Source organism: Ostrinia furnacalis, unplaced genomic scaffold (assembly GCF_004193835.3).
Source record: "Ostrinia furnacalis isolate ACB-3 unplaced genomic scaffold, ASM419383v2 OfSCF7367, whole genome shotgun sequence".
NCBI classification, from domain to species: domain Eukaryota; kingdom Metazoa; phylum Arthropoda; class Insecta; order Lepidoptera; family Crambidae; genus Ostrinia; species Ostrinia furnacalis.
Window position 1 is genome coordinate 996,208 of NW_021137606.1, and position 20,939 is coordinate 1,017,146.

Consider the following 20,939-nt stretch of genomic DNA (forward strand, 5'->3'; position numbering starts at 1 on the left):
AAATCTTGAAAACGGTGATATTTTTACTGGGGTCAAAATTAGACGTTAGTTCTCGTTAGAGAGACCATGGCGAGGCCTATCGATGGTTACAAGGTTATCCATTGTTATTTATTTATTTATTTATTTATAGGTACAACAACAGAATACAATCTCAAACATTTTTATAGAATATAACATTAGTTTTTTTGCATTCAAATTGAATTCCTATAAATGTTGCACACAACGTTTACATAGAATAGATACAATAAAAAGAAAGGGGTATCGATGCAGAGATATTACAATTTAATCATCATTATGCACCTACCCACATCAATGCTAGGCTACAAAGTTAGGCTGTTTATAACCTTATGATATGAATATAAACTTTGATGAAATATATCCAAGCTTTTTACGTTTTTATTATAAATTCTGCACATCCGAAACAGAGGATCATTGAATGTTACATTATTAGTACAGTTATGTATATGGAACAGTTGTAATGTTCTTCTACTACCACTAATTTTAAAAGACAGATGGCTTAACAGATCCGCCGCATCCCACCGATTATTTAAGATTTTGTATAGTATTGATAGATCCTGAACCGAACGCCGGAACTGCAGTGTGCTTAAGCCAAAATACTCAAGCCTTGTTTCATACGTAGGTAACTTACGCCTCATTCCTAGCCTGGAGCTCAAATATCGCAAGAAGCGCCTTTGGACAGCCTCCAATCTATCAATGTGGTTATTGTATTGGGGACACCAAATAATAGAATTATACTCCAAAACACTTCTCACAAGGGCAAAATACAACAATAACACACTAGCTGACCCTCGAAAATGCTTTGTAGTCCTGAGTATGAAACCAATGGTCTTATTTACTTTTTCAATGATGCTATCATAATGGAATGAGTAACTCAATTTCGTATCCAACCATACGCCGAGATCTTTGACTAACCTTTGACGACTCAGTAAAACATTGTTGATAGTGTATAAATATTGAATGGGAAATTTCTTTTTTGTAAAAGTAATAATACAACACTTTGAGACGTTCAAAGACATACCATTAATTAGACACCAACTGTGTATCCTATTAATATCCTCCTGTAAGAACATAGCGTCTTCTATACGTGCTATTTCATGATATATTTTAATATCGTCAGCATATGCAATACATTTACACGCCATGGACACCAGCAGGTCATTAACGAACATTATGAACAAAAGTGGCCCCAAATTGGAGCCCTGTGGTATTCCCGATGCAGATTCATATGGAACTGAGTCAAAGCCATGTACCGCCACCAGTTGAGTTCTTCGAGAAAGGTAAGAAATTAGCCATCGAAGGAGTACCCCATGAATTCCAAGGTGGAGTGCCTTACAAATCAAAATGGAGTGGTCCACCCTATCGAAGGCCTTGGCAAAGTCAATGTAAACGGAATCCACTTGCAAATGCCCATCAAAAGCCATATTGAGTGTGAATTATGTGATATCAGTAAGTAGTTTTGGGGAGGATTGATTTACATGACATTTTCTTATAAGAACTTATTGAAGTTCTTTATTTTATGTAGTACCTACCTACGTCTTTTCAACCGACTTCAAAAAAGGAGGAGGTTCTCAATTCGACCCGTATGTTTTTTTTTTTTCTATGTTTGTTACGCGATAACTCCGCCAATTATGAACCGATTTGAACAAATCTTTTTTCGGCGTATAGGTAATACCTCAAGGGTGGTCCCATTTAAATTTAATAATAGAAAAACAACCCCCAAGGGTGGAAAATTGGGGATGAACTTTTTTATACGCAATATCTCCGCCGATTATAAATCAATTTGAACGATTATTTTTTTGTTGAATAGGTATTATCAAAAGGGTGGTTTCATGCGAATTTGAAGAAAATATTTCACCCCCAAGGGTGGAAAATTGGGGTTGAACTTTTTATTACGCAATATTTTTAATTTTTAGTTTTTTTTTGTGTTCACGCATTTGAAGTCGGTTTTATTTTTTTTTAAAGTTATTCAGAGCACTAACATCACATACTTAGTTGGTTGATGCTAAGGGGTTTTGAAAAAACACCTTACCTCTATTATTTTTTTCTCTATGTCTGACATTTATACATACCTACCTACGTACTCGTAGTTGAGATAACGTAAAAAAACAAAAAAAGGTTTTACTGCTTGTATTTATTACTAAATTAAAGAGTCTTCTTAACTTCTTACAAATTGTTTGCAAAAATTTATACATTAATCAACTTCGTTCATAATTTAATTATTACAATATAAATTACTAGATTCGATGGCACTTTATAATTTCATCAAACAATAATTTAAATTAATTTGTACAGTTATAGGTACATTTATATTTTAATTTTTGTCATGTTGATTTATCCCATATTTGGGTTTTGAACCAATCTCAAAAGTATATTTTATTTTATTTTTAAACTTTTTCCTTAATATGTAATTAGAAACTTGTGGATATTTGGATATCCACTAGGATTTATTTATTTATTTCCACACATTTACACTTTGTGTTGTTGTATCGGATTGCATATCCTTCGTATCCGAGTGACTATTGTTTAAACACTTAAGTAATACTTGCGAAATCTTAATAATACCTTAAAACTAATCCTCAGAACTAGATTTCGGCTTCAGCCACGAAGTAATGCCGCCCCATATGAGCTGAACTATACTCGCTAATACCTCTAGAATATAAGTAAAATAGTTTTCTCTGGGTTCGTCTTCACCCACGTCATCTAGCGTCAGTCCACCATCATCATCACTGCTCCTGTTGCTATCGACTTCGTTGACAGTATCATTGACGTCTAGGGTCTCTAGTTTTCCTAAAATTGGTAGATAGCTGTTGTAAAGGGTAATTTTTTCTGGTTTCTTATCAGCCTTCTTCAGGGCTTCGACGGACAGTTCTTCTACGTCTCTGTCCTTGGATATGTCGTTGTCAACAGGCAGGTAGTTCGGTTTGGTGACTTCTTCTGGAGTCTCGTCGAGGAGTTCGATCTTCTCCCAAGATTTCCTTGTGGCGTTCTTCTCGGAATTCGTCTTGTTGATGCCGAGGAATCTGGAAAAGTAGTTATAATCATTCATTAGGTAAAGTGTTTATGTAATGCTTTGTAACATAATAAATAAAATAACAGGCTTTATAAGAAAAACTTAAATCAATTAATTAGGTAGGTACTGGATAAATTTTTCTGTCTGAATTCTGTAACTACATATATTTTTAATTTCTAAAGACTAAAATCTTTTGGTTCCTAATTGGTTATCCTAAAAATCACCATCATACTGCTAGTGCATGACAGGATAACTGATATAATTAAAGCGACGATAGCCGAACGGTGAGGGTGTCGGTCTGGCCGATTCGTGATCCTAGGGACTTGGGTTCGATCCCAGCTGCCGCTCGACTATTCTTTACAATTACTATTATTCCAAACTATTCTAACAAATTGCTAAATATTCGTTAAACAAATAGAGTAAAAGTGTAATACCNTTACATAATAATCTTTCATTAGGTACCTTATACGTAAAGTATTTGTACAATTAATTTTTTTGGAATCGTAGCTAACGAATGTGTACGAGAAAAACTTATAGGAAGAATTTGTCTGTAGTGTTTATTATTATTCTGTGGTCTAACCCCTAAGGTGACCAATTTGAATTAGAGTCTTATTCCCGGTTTCACCATCAATCCCTAATTTTTAAGTGACCCCTATGGTAACACATAACAGGAATTTTGTTTTCATAAGGGCCACTTAAAAATTAGGAATTGATGGTGAAAATAGGCATTAGAAGTGCAGATTTCTTTTTTAAATATTGTTACAAAATTTCGACAAACCAATTCCAATGCATTAAAAGATTAAAATTATAGATTCAAGGTTTTCTCTTAAAATCTGTTAAATAACTTTATACCTATGGATTCGGGCTTCTGGCTTGGCCAAATTTATTCTTTATCTATCAAAGCAATAAGTAATTTTAAAGTAATACCTGTATATCGGCGAGGTGATCCTCTCAGCAATGTTGTTGGCTATCTGGTGGTAGACGTCGAGCGACGGGTGGGTTCCCGCGGTGGTGGGTAAGGTGGTATAGACTGACACCACCGAGTCCTCCCCTTCAGGCATGGAGCGACCATTGCAAGGCTGGTACGCCTGAAAAAAAAAACACGAGGGAATTGTTAGGCAATCAAAATAACAGTATGCTGGTACGCCTGGAAATGATAAGGGAGCGGTGTTAGTCTGCTATCATCATCGTGTCAGCCACAGGACGTCCACTGCTGAACATAGGCCTCCCCCAATGATTTCCACACCGTCCGGTTGGTAGCGGCCTGCATCCAGCGCCTTCCTGCTACCATAAAGAAGTCTGCTTTAAACAATACTAATTTTCTTCCGCCTTTTTTGTCGGCACTAGTCCTGAAGTGAGTGTAGGGCGAATGTATTTAGGATGCGTTTAGGTTCTTTGAAAAGGACCCACACATTATAAAGATTTTGTTCCAATAACAGATCGCAAAATGATGCACTAAGTTAACTTTACTTTTTATGTTACTACTTAGGTATATGGAATGAGTGATATTAACATTTTTTATTAAGGTGCAACTAAAATTACGTTTGTTAGGAAAGCATTGCAAAGAGAATGCCCTAAGGCGTTAAGTTCGCTATGTAGGTACCAATTCATAAGGATGGCTTTTGAATAACAAATCAATTATTTCTGAAAAATTGGCCAAGTGCGTGTCGTGCCACGCACAGTGTAGGTTTCTGTAGTTATCCGTCGTTACCAGAATATATTTCAGAAGTAAGCAATTACTTCATCTAAAGTTACTTAATATTTTCTTCTAAGGATTTTTTGTTAGGTATGAAATTTTATAATACCTACTTGAGTAAAACGTCTATTACTCTTGAACTAACTGCTAAAGCTAGATAGCTTAACCGTTGTAGTTTTCCTTGAAAGTTCATAAAAAGCACTATTATCATAAATTTTTCCAGATTTTTAAGCTAGCAGTTTAGTTTTTAAAGGGAGGGGGGGGGGTAAAAATTCTACCATTTTGTCGTCGTGATTAATATACATACCTCTACAAAATTACAGCTCCCTAGTAGCAATAGTTTCCAAGCAAAACCTCGGACAGACAGACATATTGAAACTATTAAGGGTTCCTTGTCAGGACTACGGAACCCTAAAAAGGTGCTTTATGTTTGGCGATTAACATTTTAAAATCATTATTGAATATTAAAACCCTTATAACACTTCAGCCAATAAACTTGTTTACTTTCTTTCACCATATTAGGCTCGTTCTCAGCCGCTGACATGCTGTCATTCAGCAATACTTCCATCTCTTCATCCATATTCCATACACGTAAAGTCTTTTTATTTCGCACATATTCGTCTCAGTGAGTGAACGAAGTGCATAGAAAGAGCCAAAGTTGAATTAGCAATTTCAATCATGAAGCAAAATAATTATTATGTATTTCTTTTCGTTTTTCGCTGCTACTTGTTAGCGCTGGTCCACATTATTAATCCTAAGCAATATTATGTAGGGGTTAATATTTTTGGGCCTTTTAATGACAATTTTTAAATCTACACTTAATATTATAAAGCTGAAGATTATGTTTCTTAGGGCGCGCTGATCTCAGGAACTTCCGGTCCGATTTGAAAAATATATTTTTGTGTTGAATAGCCCGTTTATTGAGACAGGTATAGGCTTTATAACATCACGCTACAACTTTTGAAACAGGGACATCAGCTTTTGAAACAGGGACGCACGCGATAAAGTTTTTCTGTGACAGACAAAATTCCACGGAAAGCTAGTTAAAAATATTGCGAAAACGGGGTAAAGTCGCGGGCACAGATAGTGAATTTATTTTGGCCAAATATTTTGTGTATTCAACGAATCACATCATGAATTTTTATGGCACAAACGCAGCGTTTTAAGCGTGCGTAAGGTGCCTATTGTGACCAGTCCCTAACGTCGAACGTACGTAGGTAAAGCCTGACCGATGTTCCTTTTATGCCTTTTCCGTTCACCCAAGCGACTCACTCTTTGATGGAACGTGTACAAATATACATAATATTATGTTATAATTTCTCCGAAAACACATTTCGTATTCAAGGGAAATACAGGTGAAGTGAGTATAATAATTTTTTATTTCGTGTAACGCGTCGATATTTGAGATACGCTGAAATTTCCCTGGGGTCGGTGGTAATAAAATAAAATATGTTATAAGATAAAAAATATAATAAGATTTATCTCACAGCTACAAGCTATTTTACTATAGTAGGTACTAGGTGTTTCTTAACAATGTATAGGTACGTCTAAGATTCAATTCTTAATCTAATTCTTCGTTTTCGTGTATGTAAAAAACTTCACTTCACTGGTCCTCATAAAAAAGCGAATCAAATAAGTATGTAATTTATTATTTTTCTTATCATTGCACAAGCTTATAATTTATAAATCTAGTTTTATAGTCTCCAATCTACATCATAGATCTGCATGAGATGCTATTATCACTTTAATGAAAACAAAATCTAAACAATGATTCTTGGAATATTGTGACAAAACAAATATTATTACTTATATTCATTATCTTATCAAACATCACGCATAATTTGCACAAACCTTAATACTTTCAACGCAACGACAAATACTTAAACAAAAGATTTCAATTTCTAGTAACTCGTTCTGTTGCAGATAGAGTAATAATTAAATGTAATTTCCACAACAACCTGCCCGGCGCTGCCCGTATCCAAGTACTTCCCGCGACCTTCACCAGATCGTCAGTCCACCTAGTGAGAACGCATTTATAGTAAAAGCTAAAATTTGAACTTGGTGATATTTTTCACAAATCAAATGTTGCTGTGTTTACTTTTTATTTGAGATTAATTTATGTTTTTCTTTTTTTCTAGGTAAGTCATTTGCTGTTAAATTTCATTGGAGTCACCGCGGGAATTCCTGTGAGTGTATTTATTTTTACTTTATTCTATGTATTGGATTTAGGCTATGTGTGTTTCAGGAGAAAGTTAAATGATGTTTTTTCCAGCCAATTGCTAGTAGTTTACCTAAGCCACAAAAACTAGGTTCGCCACATACTTCACAAGTTAACTAAAGAATAGACGTTTCCCAAATATGCTAATTTTCTTATGAAACTACTACATAGGAATAAAATTAAAACGGTAACAAAGGTTTGTTTATGAACACAGATCGTTATAAATAAGACAAGGCGGTATAAATAACAAAAACAGGGATTTTAAAATAAATCTTGCGTTGTTTATCTTTTGAAGTAAGGTAGGTGTAGGGTGAAGGAAATGAAGGAAAATTTTTGAGGAAATTCGGCAATTTTAGTTCGTTTTTGGAAGGCCAAATGTTTTAACGAGACAGATAGTGACCCTAAGATGTTATGTTGGATGTGATTATTGCAATTAAAAGTGTTTTTAATCACAACTTTTTAAACGACCGTTATGCCAGGATAAAAACGGTCCTGTTTTTCCCAGTACCTTATGCTACTTCTATATTAAAAAAAAACAGTTCAGTAGTTTTAAAAACAGACCTATTTTCACATTTATAATATTGGCATGAGTATATTAAAATTTAGCAGTAGTATTATGCCTCCATAACCCGTTTGGCCAGCGTAGGGAGTGTAGGCTAATTTATCCATTTGCCCCTGCTAAATACTGGGGTCATACTTTGGTAAATGACCTGATTATAAAAACATTCTTAACTTTGCAATAGAGAAACACACCTTAATTTCGAACTCCTCCTATGTTCTTCTGATTAATTTCGTTGCGGGTCCAATGACAGTTTAACTTTCCCCCGGGACAAACTTGACCTTCATTGGTTGGGTTTTTGTGGCGGTCAAGCTGTAGATCCTGGCTACACAGGAGTTGCAGTGGTGGGAACGAGAGGTGGGAATAGTCCCGTAATAGAGAAACACAGATTATTAAAGTTACTACGATATTGCTACGAATGTAGGTAACAAAGAACATGTATAAACCTAAGCGCATACTAATCCCCTCTTAACCCATTAACGCCCNACAGAGATAATCACAACTTTTTAAACGACCGTTATGCCGGGATAAAAACCCTATGCTACTTCTATATTTTTCATAAAAAAAGTTCAGTAGTTTTAGTGTGAGAAGGTGTCAAAAAAACAGAGCTATTTTCGCATTTATAGTATTGGCATGAGTAGGTATATTGTAGCAGGCAGTACTAGTATGCCTCCCTAACCCGTTTGGCCAGCGTACGGAGAGTAAGCTAACTCCTCCATTTGGCCCTGCAAAATACTGGGGTCGTACTTTGGTAAATGACCTGATTATAAAAACATTCTTAACTTTGCAATAGAGAAACACACCTTNTGGTAAAGTTCTATAGACTAGCCATCTGATCTACCCCATTGATCTTCTTATTATACTGGAGCTGGACACCCTGTGGTGCCTAACTCAACTTTTTTTTCTCAAGAGACCCCATATAATGACCTTTCCCAATGGTTATAAAGCATCAAAATTTGTTCCAATAGTACCCACATTATTATCTTTCAATCAATACTAATAAAATTATTTTTGCCTTGTCGAATCTGTCTCTAGGCTTTTTGTGAAAATCTTTATAAGTAATCAAAGGATACCGTTTGGTTCTGTTTTCACGTGTGGTTCCAAAAACTATGTAACTAAGTCTCTTTAGGTCGACAAACAGCTCGTAATTGGGAAAACAATATGTTTCTTTTTGTTGTCTGTAACCCCATAAATAAAGAGCCATGTTATCGAAAAAAGAAAACAATGATTACATATAAAAACTATGAAGAAACAAGTAAAAACTCTAATAATAATGCCGTTATTGTACTATTTTACGTAACATGTCAAGCGCCCATTGTACTAAACTTAGTACAGCATCACTTTGGGAGTTATAGCATGAAAAAAAATCTATAAAATGAACTTTTTTAGGTATTTTTTATTAGAATATGTTGTTAGCTAATACAAAAACAACATATTTGGTATTTTGTGTAACTTAAACCTTGCATAAAAAATTATCAAGTACCCACTAGAGGATACGAAAAAATCACTGAAACGAAATCGCAAAATACCCCCTTAAGATCGTATAATTATGGTCTGTTTCATCTCAGGATATAATGCATAGACCTTTGTTTACTGATTGGAATTATTTCCAGAGTAAAAATACCCACTAAATCAGATTTATCGTAACTTAAAGTTGTGTACTATTTATTGTACGGCGGGCGTTAATGGGTTAAACTAAGGCCGAGCCAAATCCGAACTACATCAACACATCAAACGAACCGCTCATACAGTATTCAAGCCCGTGACGTCTTGATCCTTGCGTCCAATGCCACGATGAATACGCCGAGCACGTATCTTGATACTTTGACAGCTCTAAAAGCGATCGTCAATGACACATTTACTTTTTATTGTCTTTATCCTGTAGATGTTTGGGCGCATCGAATTTGAGGCTGATTGTGACGAAAATTACAAACTCGAGGTATCTGGTCAAGTGGTTAATGAATTTGTGTATTCTTGAAGCATTCGGATGGAATTGGTACCTATACGAATTGGTTAAAAAAAACCCAGTCAAGTGCTAGTCTCTCTGAAGAAGGTTTCCATCCAAGGTACATCGTAAGATTGATAGGTTGTCTGGAAGAGATCGCTTTATGGCGATAAGACCGCCTAAATTGTACCTACTGTCCCTGTGTATTTCTTTTTTTGTGTGTGGTATACAACATGGTGTACAATATATTTCTTTATTCATATTTCTTTCTTAGTTTTAAATATTTTTCTTACAATGTAAATTACAAAAAAAATACAATATAAAAAAAAACTTAAAACTAGTTTATTCGCCGGCAGCGGAGCAAGGCCCAAGCTACCGATGGTCAGGGTCACAGGCTGAGGAACCTCCGGACAATGCGTGCCGTGCTGAGGATCACCGCCTTTTGCATCTGACCCTTGAGCCAACCATTATTATTATTATTGATCGTCAGACAGACACAGACAGCGTAGGTTTAATAAGTATCCCGTTGGCACCTTTTTAAACCCTTTTTGGCTGAGTATGGTCTGTAAAACTCGTGCAAACGATGGATGCGGGTTTGTACTGTTTGTTGTTGTTGACAAACGTTGTCACGAGCACGACCTTTGAAACCTACGTACCCCGGAAATTGGGACACGGACTATTTTATTTCTTTTATCAATTCACTTTTACATTAAGGGCTCTTTCCCACACAGTTCCCGTATCCCGTTTTTTGCAGGAACTATTTTTTGCAGGATTCCGTTTAGTCTACGTGTTGAAATAACATTTACTTTAACACCCCGTTAGCAATGTCCCGCAAAAAACTGATCCTTTCGAATTTTTAATTCAGATTTCAAAACACACATGTGTTTACAATCCCGGATTGCGGGATCCCGCAAAACTGGATACCCTTGGACAAGGGCCCCCTAATCCACAAATATTTTTCTTTCCTACTGATTTGACTTCACTTTCCTTTCGAACAAAATCAGTGTGACGAATGTGTTACACGCTCATTGTAACACAAAAATATTGTCTCTTAGGCCCAGAACACACGGTGAAACGCAACTGCAACGAAACTGCAAGTTCTATTTACTTTTGAGTTGCCTCTCAGTTTCTCCCAAAGCGTCCGTTGAAAGACCACACATGACGCGACCAGAACCAGTCCAGAAAAAGTAACTAGAAGTTGCAGTTTCGTTGCAGTTGCGTTTCACCGTGTATTCTGGGCCTTAGCAGACAGCAGAACGAAAACATCACTGAATTCCTAGCTGTTACATTTTGCATTAGTGTTGCAAGATTTAGCTCCAATCGAAATGTCGAATTTCGTAAAAAGGATTCTTGTAGATGAACGATTTCAATTAACATTATTACACAGTTTATGGTAATAGTAAAATGAGTCAATCAGTTCCAATCTTTTTAATTTGCTTAAAAAGATCGTAAAACCATTGCACTTATCTCTACACATCCGGAGAATCAAAATAGATGCCATTTTGGGCATAGATTATGAGGAAGTCATTGGGGAAGGCCTATGTTCAGCAGTGGACGTCCTGTGGCTGAAATGATGAGTGTTGCCTGAAAATCTCCAAATATACCTAAAGCTGCCTTCTACTTTGCAAATATATTGAAGTATCTTAGTTTCAGATAGGTATATTTGAATTCAATTCTCTGTCTGAATTCAATAATCAAGAGTAGATAGATTAAAGCAGTTTTAAAACCAGCCCAAAAGCTTTAAGTAAATCAGTCTTGAAGTTTAGTATGCTTGAACTTGAAGTTTTAACCGCACAAACAACTTAGTTTGCGAAAACGCATGTAGGTCAGTACTTACCATCTATTTATGAGATCTTAATTATTATGCCGTGGATATTGTGAAAGAAGGGAAATTACACTGACAAGGGACGCCTCTTAAATCAAGATGAAGCATCTAGCTCATCATTTAAAAACCGTTTAAGCATAAGGTCTACGTGCACTACACCGAAACACAGAACATTTTTTTTTTTAACTTTTATTTACTTTCTAGTCAGCTTTAAATCTATGTCCTAAATAGGTAATCCGAATTGGTAAATCAATAACACTTAGGCTGAGTTGCATCACCTTAACTTTAACCGTAACTATAACCTTACTGGTTAAGGTTTGACAGACTTTTGACGTTTGTTAAAGTTAAGGTAAGATGGTACAATATAGGATAAGTGATTTAAACTCGGGAATCGAGTCCAGGGCCTTTTGTCACTGGACCACCGATGCGGTAGTTTTTTTTATAAAAACTATGAAGTAATGTGCTACAATACCTAAACTATAAAGATTCGACCAGATATAATATCATGGGTATATTAAACAATACATAAGATGCTCGAACCAAACATGGAAAACAATAAATAATATCGAACCAACAGCAATATTAGGTACATGAATAGATTAAACGCTATTAAATCTATATTAATGACGTCAGTCCATCATTATTGGGCGTCCAGTTATATGTAAGGTTTTATTAGGTTTTGTATGTAAATAAATTACTTTTCGCTAAAGCGCACAGTGGCGCTAAATTTTCCGTAAGTACCTACACACATTGATTCTTTCGATTGGAAGGTTTTAAATGGTTTTTACATTGTTAACCGACTTCAAAATAAGGAGGAGGTTCTAAATTCGAGTGTATGTATTTTTTTTTGTATGTACGAGTATGTTAACGCAGAACTCCGTCAATTATAAACCGATTTCCAATTTTTTTTTTTGATAGGGTATTCTCTCCCGAGTTAGTCCAATTGTCACCAAGTTAGGGCCTGATGATGGGATCCTAGGGAAATCGAGGGCAACCCTCCAATTTTAGAGGCACGTATATCGTTTTTTGGTTAGTACGGGAATTTGTTAGGTACCGTAATTATCACTTTTGATTTACGTTTCATCATCATCATCTCAGCCACAGGATGACCACTGCTGAACATAGGCCTCCCTCCCCCAATGCTTTCCATGTTACCCGATTGGTAGCGGCTTGCGTCCAGCGCTTTCCTGCTACCTTTATGATGTCGTCTTACGAACGATATTAGCGTTTATTAACTGAAAATTAATCTACAAACTGATACAGAAAAAGAGTCGGAAAGAAAGTCGGACATCTCATCAAGTCTAACACCAAAGTTATTAAAGATAGTTAAAAAGTAACAAACAAACAACATTGTATCTTAACATCACGTGAGTGCGGAAAATTTAAAACAACGTGAAAGTTGTGTACTTTACTTTCTTCATAACACTTTATTATTAAACCTGTCGATATTTGTGTCAAAATATTACCTACTTTTATATAAAACAGCCTTTACTACCTTAGTTTAAAAACAGGTTTACCGATTTATGATTTATTATCAAATTTCTTTTTTCTAAACGCATAGATCATTCTATAAATAAAGTTAGTAAGGCACCAAGTTTAATGCTAAAACTTTCCTATTACATACTAAACATAAGAAGCGTTGTGGGAGTGTGATCTTTGGAAACATNTTCATTTTCTTTTTTGAATGTACGTAATGACTGGACTATATGTTCTTCTGATTAATTTCGTTGCGGGTCCAATGACAGTTTACCTTTCCCCCGGGACAAACTTAACCTTCATTGGTTGGGTTTTTGTGGCGGTCAAGCTGTAGATCCTGGCTACACAGGAGTTGCAGTGGTGGGAACGAGAGGTGGGAATAGTCCCGTAATAGAGAAACACAGATTATTAAAGTTACTCCGATATAGCTACGAATGTAGGTAACAAAGAACATCTATAAACCTAAGCGCATACTAATCCCCTCTTAAACTAAGGCCGAGCCAAATCCGAACTACATCAACACATCAAACGAACCGCTCATACAGTATTCAAGCCCGTGACGTCTTGATCCTTGCGTCCAATGCCACGATGAATACGCCGAGCACGTCGCTTGATACTTTGACAGCTCTAAAAGCGATCGTCAATGACACATTTACTTTTTATTGTCTTTATCCTGTAGATGTTTGGGCGCATCGAATTTGAGGCTGATTGTGACGAAAATTACAAACTCGAGGTATCTGGTCAAGTGGTTAATGAATTTGTGTATCTATTCTTAAACATTCGGATGTAATTGGTATACGAATTGGTTAAAAAAATCCAGTCAAGTGCGAGTCTGACTTTCTGACGACGATTTTCATCCAAGATTCCATCGTAAGATTGATAGGTTGTCTGGAATAGATCGCTTTATAGCGATAAGATTGCCTAAATTGTACTGTCCCTGTGTATTTCTTTTTTTGTGTGTGGTTGTACAATATGGTGTACAATATATTTCTTTATTCATATTTCTTTCTTAGTTTTAAATATTTTTCATTACAAAAAAAAATACAATATAAAAAAAAACTTAAAACTAGTTTATCCGCCGGCAGCGGAGCAGGGCCCAAGCTACCGATGGTCAGGGTCACAGGCTGAGGAACCTCCGGACAATGCGTGCCGTGCTGAGGATCACCGCCTTTTGCATCTGACCCTTGAGCCAATTATTATTATTATTATTGATCGTCAGACAGACACAGACAGCGTAGGCACAGGTTTAATAATAGTGTCCCGGTGGCACCTTTTTTAGCCTTTTTTGCTGAGTATATAGTCTCTAAAACTCGTACTAGAGATGGATGCGGTTTTGTACTGTTGTTGTTGACAAACGTTGTCACGACTTTTGAAACCTGAGACGTTCCGCGGAAACTGGGACACGGACTATTTTTTTTTATCAATTCCCTTTTACATTAAGGGCTCTTTCCCACACAGTTCCCATATCCCGTTTTTTGCAGGAACTGTTTTTTGCAGGATTCCGTTTAGTCTACGTGTTGAAATGTCATTTACTTGAACACCCCGTTAGCAATGTCCCGCAAAAAACTGATCCATTCGAATTTTTAATTCAGATTTCAAAACACACATGTGTTTACAATCCCGGATTGCGGGATCCTGCATTACTGGATTGCCGTGGGAAAGCCTCCTAATTCACAAACATTTACTTTCCACCTGATTTGACTTCACTTTCCTTTCGAACAAAATCAGTGTGACCAATGTGTTACACGCTCATTGTAACACAAAAATATTGTCTCTTAGGCCCAGAACACACGGTGAAACGCAATTGCAACGAAACTGCAACTTCTAGTTACTTTTGAGTTGCATCTCAGTTTCTGCCAAAGCGTCCGTTGAGAGACCACACATGACGCGACCAGAACCAGTCCAGAAAAAGTAACAAGAAGTTGCAGTTTCGTTGCAGTTGCGTTTCACCGTGTGTTCTGGGCCTTAGCAGGCAGCAGAACGAAAACATCACTAAATTCCTAGCTGTTACATTTTACATTAGTGTTGCAAGATTTAGCGCCAATCGAAATGTCGAGTTTCGTAAAAAGGATTCTTGTAGATGGAAGACTTCAATTAACATTATTACACAGTTTATGGTAATAGTAAAATGAGTCAATCAGTTTCAATCTTTTTAATTTTGCATAATAAGATAGTTTTTAGTTTGCGCACCAGTCTCCATAGTTGTCGAAATAAAGTGAGCTTTCCGCCCGCGGCTTCGCCCGCGTGGATATTTCTCTGTCACAGAAAACTTTATCGCGGGCGTCCCTGAAACCGGGATAAAAACTATCCTATGTCCTCTCCCGGGACTCAAACTATCTCTATGCCAAATTTCATCAATCAAAATCGGTTCAGTGGTTTAGGCGTGAAAGCAAGACAGACAGAGTTACTTTCGCATTTATAATATTAGTATAGATATATATTATTATGTAGATGTTACTGATATTATTTAAAGCTGCAAACATATTGATTTAATATTACTCTAATATTTTCAATCAACCTTCACTAATTATTCCAGTCATAAGTATCCGTAATTGTAACACAGCACTTCAGTCAAAATTAATAATCAAAAGAAAATAAGGATTAGAGTTTAAGCAGATTTTCAATAACTTTAAAGTAAACCTGAGTCTTGAAGTATGTTTGAACTTGAAGTTTTAACCGCCAAAACAACTTAGTTTGCGAAAACGCATGTAGGTCAGTCAGTACTTACCATCTATTTATGAGATCTTAATTATGCCGTGGATATTGTGATAGAAGGGAAATTACTCTGACAAGAGACGCCTCTTAGATCAAGATGAAGCATCTAGCTCATCATTTAAAAACCGTTTAGTTAACGTGCACAGACTGTAGCACAGAATCGTAATTCTTTTTACAAGCTTTTATTTACTTTTTGTCGGCTTTAAATCTATTTCCTAAATAATCCGAATTGGTAAATAAATAACACTTAGGCTGAGTTGCATCACCTTAACTTTAACCGTAACTATAACCTTAACCAGTGTTTATGTATGGCGTTTGACAGACTTTTGACGTTTGTTAAAGTTAAGGTAAGATGGTACAATCTAGGGTAAGTGATTTACACTCAATGTAACAAAATTCGGGAATCGAGTCCAGGACCTTTTGTCACTGGACCACGGATGCGTATGTATAAGGTATTTTTTTTTTATAAAAACTACGAAGTAATGTGCTACAATACCTAAACTATAAAGATTCGACTAGATATAATATCATGGGTATATTAAACAATACATGAGATGCTCGAACCAAACATGGAAAACAATAAATAATATCGAACCAACAGCAATATTAGGTACATGAATAGATTAAACGCTATTAAATCTATATTAATGACGTCACTCTATCATTATTGGGCGTCCAGTTATATGTAAGGTTTTATTGGGTTTTGTATGTAAATAAATTACTTGTCGCTAAAGCGCACAGTGGCGCCAAATTTTCCGTAAGTACAGGCATTGATTCTTTCGGTTGGAGGGGTTTAAATGGTTTTTTACTTTGTTCGGTTAGTAACTGCAGGTCTAAATTAATCAGATTTATGAAGAACGGGACTTAGTTACCGTAACTGTCATGATTAATTTAGTTGCGGGTCTAATGACAGTTTAACTTTCCCCCGGGACAAACTTGACCATCACTGGTTGGGTTTTTATTGGCGGTCAAGCTGTAGATCCTGGCTATACAGGAGTTGCAGCGGTGGGAACGAGGGGTGGGAATATTCCCATACTGTAATTGAAACTTTTGATTGAGGTTTATTAACTGAAAATTAATGTACAAACTGATACAGAAAAGAGTTTAAAGAATCGGAAAGAAAGTCGGACATCTCATCAAGTAACACTAATGTTACTAAAGATAGTTAAAAGTAACAAACAAGCAACATTGTATCTTAAAATCACGTGAGTGCGGAAAATTTAAAACAACGTGAAAGTTGTGTACTTTACTTTCTTCATAACACTTTATTATTAAACCTGTCGATATTTGTGTCAAAATATTACCTACTTTTATATAAAAAAGCCTTTACTACCAGTTTAAAAACAGGTTACCGATTTATGATTTATTATCAAATTTCTTTTTTCTAAACGCATAGATCTATAAATAACGTTAGTAAGGCACCACCGTTAAAATATGCTAAAAACTTTCCTGTACCTAAAATTAAGAGTCAAAAAAATTTACCAACCTGCTAGCTTAAGAAAACCATGAATGATACTTGACACCCTTTATACGAGTACTAGCTGTGCCCGCGACTTCGTACGCGTGAAAACCCGTTTTCGCAACATTTTTCATTGTTGCTCTGCTCTTATTGAGCGTAGCGTGATGTTGTATAGCCTATAGCCTTCCTCGATAAATGGGCTATCTAACAGATTACAGTATTTCCAGAAATTAGCGCGTTCAAGTAAACAAACAAACAAACAAACTCTTCAGCTTTATAATATTTTTATAGATTATATATTAGTCTCTCAACTCGACCTGTGGTTGACTGGCAGAGAATGCCACCTGGCATTAAGTCCGCCACTGTACAGTTTTTTTTTTGTGCAAAAGTATAAATAAATAAATATACCTACTATTTATATTACACCAGAGTGCCATTTAGGCTATTATAATTTGTGCACTAAGTACACAAATTTTAGTTTATGCCGATATCTTTTCCACATATTTTGTTACTCTATCTGTGGACAACGGGGCTGATTATGCTTTTACCTTAATATGTGTTCTAAGTCTATGTTTTATACTTAATTTATAAGTGTAATTGTTTGTTGTTCCAAAATAAACTATAAAAAAAAAATATATACATGTTACAGTGGCTAAATTGCTAGACAAAAACCTATGCTCGTTTTCACCATCAATCCCTATTTTTTAAGTGACCCCTATGGTGACATATAACAGAAATTTTGTTTTCATAGGGGTTACTTAAAAATTAGGGATTGATGGTGAAAACGGGCATTTGGCTGAGTCGTACCACCTTATTTTTACCATAACTAACTCTAACCTTAACCAATGTTTTTTGTATGGAGTTTGACAGATATAAAGCCTTAAATGTAACTAAACATTCCACTTAATAGATGATCCAACCCTTTGACGGTTATTAATGGATAGATAAAAAGTGCAAGTGATTCCGCCGTGAAGAATATTCGCTGAAGGTCAATGCCACTGACCGCATTACCAAACCAGCGGATCTGAATCGGTTGCCGATTGTTATGTCAATAGTAATTACAGTCAAATCAATTTTATTAAGGAAATCTTGAAAAGTGTAAATTTATAATAAAGTATTTGTTTAGAATTCCAAGTTTTTTGGTTATATTAGTTTGTTGAAACTTCTCTCGTGAGATGATGAACTGGATTTATTGGCTAAAATCTATCATGTCGTATTTTATTCAATGTAGTAATAAACATTATCTACATACCGCACTGACTAGCCAAACAATATTTTAATTCAATTATTTTACAAACATCAATATTTTGAGATTAACGCAAAGACCTCTTATGAACAAAACACTTCATATTTTCTTCATAAGTTTTTGTTTAACATTTTCCCAAACAATTAGTTGAATTTTTTTTTTTAATTCAATAATCCAAAATCTATATGTTCGAATATGTGTAAAAAAAGTATTTAAGTATGTTTATACCCCAGTCTAGTACCCATACTACATACAAGCTTTTCTTAGTTTGGGACTAGAGGCGCAGTGTAAAGTGTCCATGTAGGTATATTAATTTAATTAGGTACAATAAATTATTATAAAAACTCACCAGCACAGCACATAGCACTATCAAAGCCCTCATCGCCATAGCTTCCTCAAGAACTTGAACTTCTTGTTACCACTGCGCTTGAGTCGCCACAGTCTAAAGAGACGCGATGCGCGCGCGCACATCTGAACAACTGAAGAGCTGTGGCGGTGGATAGGGTGTGCGTGCTTCTGGGGGAACGAGGATAATGAGTGTAGGGTGTACATGTTTGGTTTAAACGAGGAGATACTAGGTTTTGTTGGCGACTTTTCACGTTTTCGATGAAACGCAGCCTAACTTGCGGTAGTGACGTTTTTTGTCTGACTCAGACCCAGGGGATTGGGATTGGTTTCCAGTGTGGACAAAATTTACTGCTCGGTTTGGTTGGTGGTAGAGCTTTTTCTAAATCCGCCTAGCTAACTACCAATATCTTATAGCTCGATTGCACCTTCGATTTTCACTAGCCCTTAGGCAAGATGCCGGTTAAGAGCTTCCTCGTTGTGGACAAGTTATATACTCCTGATGAAAAAAGCTATAACTAATTTTTTAAAACATCATGTTAATAGGTATGTCCAGTAGTTTCTGCCTTTCAGCTACAACTACTTGAACCCAATTTTGTAGACATAATATCTACGAATAATTTTAACTTCTTTTATTGTGTGGATAGTAAATCCTCAAGGCTTTTGTAATCTTGGTAGTAGATAATAGATTTTATGAGCTGTTTGGCGCCTGGAATGTTTTATTTCAGTCGGTTTGACTTTTCAGGGAATATAAGTCTAGTTATTTATTATTAATTTTTTTTAAAAAAGATTATTAGCAATTTGTATTGCCCAAATTACTAATAGTCCCATTAGCCCCTCGTGTTAAGCTAAATGAGCTTGTGTTACCAGTGGGCACCACAATAGTCGAGCGGCGGTGGGACTCGAACCCGCATTCCTCGGATCTCGACCTCGATCGGCCACTCCGACCCCTTTACCGTTCGGCTATCGTGGCTATAAAAACATAAATTTGTCGGCGCCGGACACAGATGCTNAACATAAGAAAAGCATGGATGATAGAGATTTATTTTGTTACATTTAAAATTTCCTATACATTTTATTGAAATAAGGTTCTCTTAAAAAAACTGAAATAAACAATCAATTAGTGTTGCGCACATTTCAGGAGCATTTTTAAGTCATAATATTCTTTCGCTATTTTTAAGTAGGCATTTAAAAGAAACATACCTACCTACATAAAATTAAATAACATACTTAATACTCTAAGGTTGAGCTGCACCATCTAACTTTGACCGTGACTATAACGATAACCAGTGCTTTTTGTATGGAGTTTGACAAGTTTTTGACGTTTGTAAAAGTTAAGTAAAATAGTGCAACCCAGTCTAATTGTATCATCATTAATACAACCCTTTGAACGTTGTTAATGGATAGATAAAAAGTGCAAGTGATTCCGCCGTGAAGAATATTCGCTGAAGGTCAATGCCACTGACCGCATTACCAAATCAACGGATCTGAATCGGTTGCCGATTGTTATGTCAATAAAAGTTACAGTCAAATCAATTTTATCAAGGAAATCTTGAAAAGTGTGAATAATAATATTTGTTTAGGATTCTAAGAGATTTTTGGCTATATTATATTTTGTTGAAACTTTGCTCGTGAGATGATGGACTAGATTTATTGGCTAAAATCTATCATGTCGTATTTTATTCAATGTAGTAATAAACATTATCTACATACCGCACTGACTAGCCAAACAATATTTTAATTCAATTATTTTACAAACATCAATATTTTGAGATTACCGTAAAGACCTCTTATGAATAACACTTCATATTTTCTTCATAAGTTTTTGTTTAAAATTTACCCAAACAATTTATTGAAATTCTCAAATAAATACGAATTTTTAAATCATATTACCCAAAATCTATAATATGTTCGAATATGTTTTTAAAAAAGTATTTAAGTATGTTTATATCTCAGTCGTACAGTACCCATACTACATACAAGCTTTGCTTAGTTTGGGACTAGAGGCGCAGTGTAAAGTGTCCATGTAGGTTAATTTAATTAGGTACAATAAATTATTATAAAAACTTACCAGCACAGCACATAGCACTATCAAAGCCCTCATCGCCATAGCTTCCTCAAGAACTTGAACTTCTTGTTGCCACTGCGCTTGAGTCGCCACAGTCTAAACAGACGCGATGCGCGCGCGCACATCTGAACAACTGAAGAGCTGTGGCGGTGGATAGGGTGTGCGTGGTTCTGGGGGAACGAGGATAATGAGTGTAGGGTGTACATGTTTGGTTTATACGAGGAGATACTAGGTTTTGTTGGCGACTTTTCACGTAAATTTCGATGAAACGCAGCCTGACTTACGGGAGTGATGTTTTTTGTCTGACTCAGACCCAGGGGATCGGGATTGGTTTCCAGTGTGGACAAAATTTACTG

General features: G+C 35.8%; 1 protein-coding gene across 2 annotated transcripts; it reads right to left on the reverse strand.

Moving 5' to 3' along the window:
- Positions 1–2,133: 2,133 nt before the first annotated feature.
- LOC114364234 (uncharacterized) lies at positions 2,134–20,740 on the reverse strand. 2 transcript variants are annotated; one of them, XM_028320313.1, is made up of 3 exons: positions 20,587–20,740; positions 3,959–4,119; positions 2,134–3,041 (listed from the first exon to the last, which is right to left on the reverse strand). In XM_028320313.1, the coding sequence occupies exons 1-3, from the start codon at positions 20,623–20,625 to the stop codon at positions 2,591–2,593; spliced, it is 651 nt and encodes a 216-aa protein (XP_028176114.1). In that variant the 5' UTR covers positions 20,626–20,740; the 3' UTR covers positions 2,134–2,590. The 2 variants fall into 2 exon arrangements, with proteins under 2 accessions (XP_028176114.1, XP_028176113.1); XM_028320312.1 differs by lacking the exon at positions 20,587–20,740 and adding an exon at positions 18,520–18,641.
- Positions 20,741–20,939: the final 199 nt, after the last annotated feature.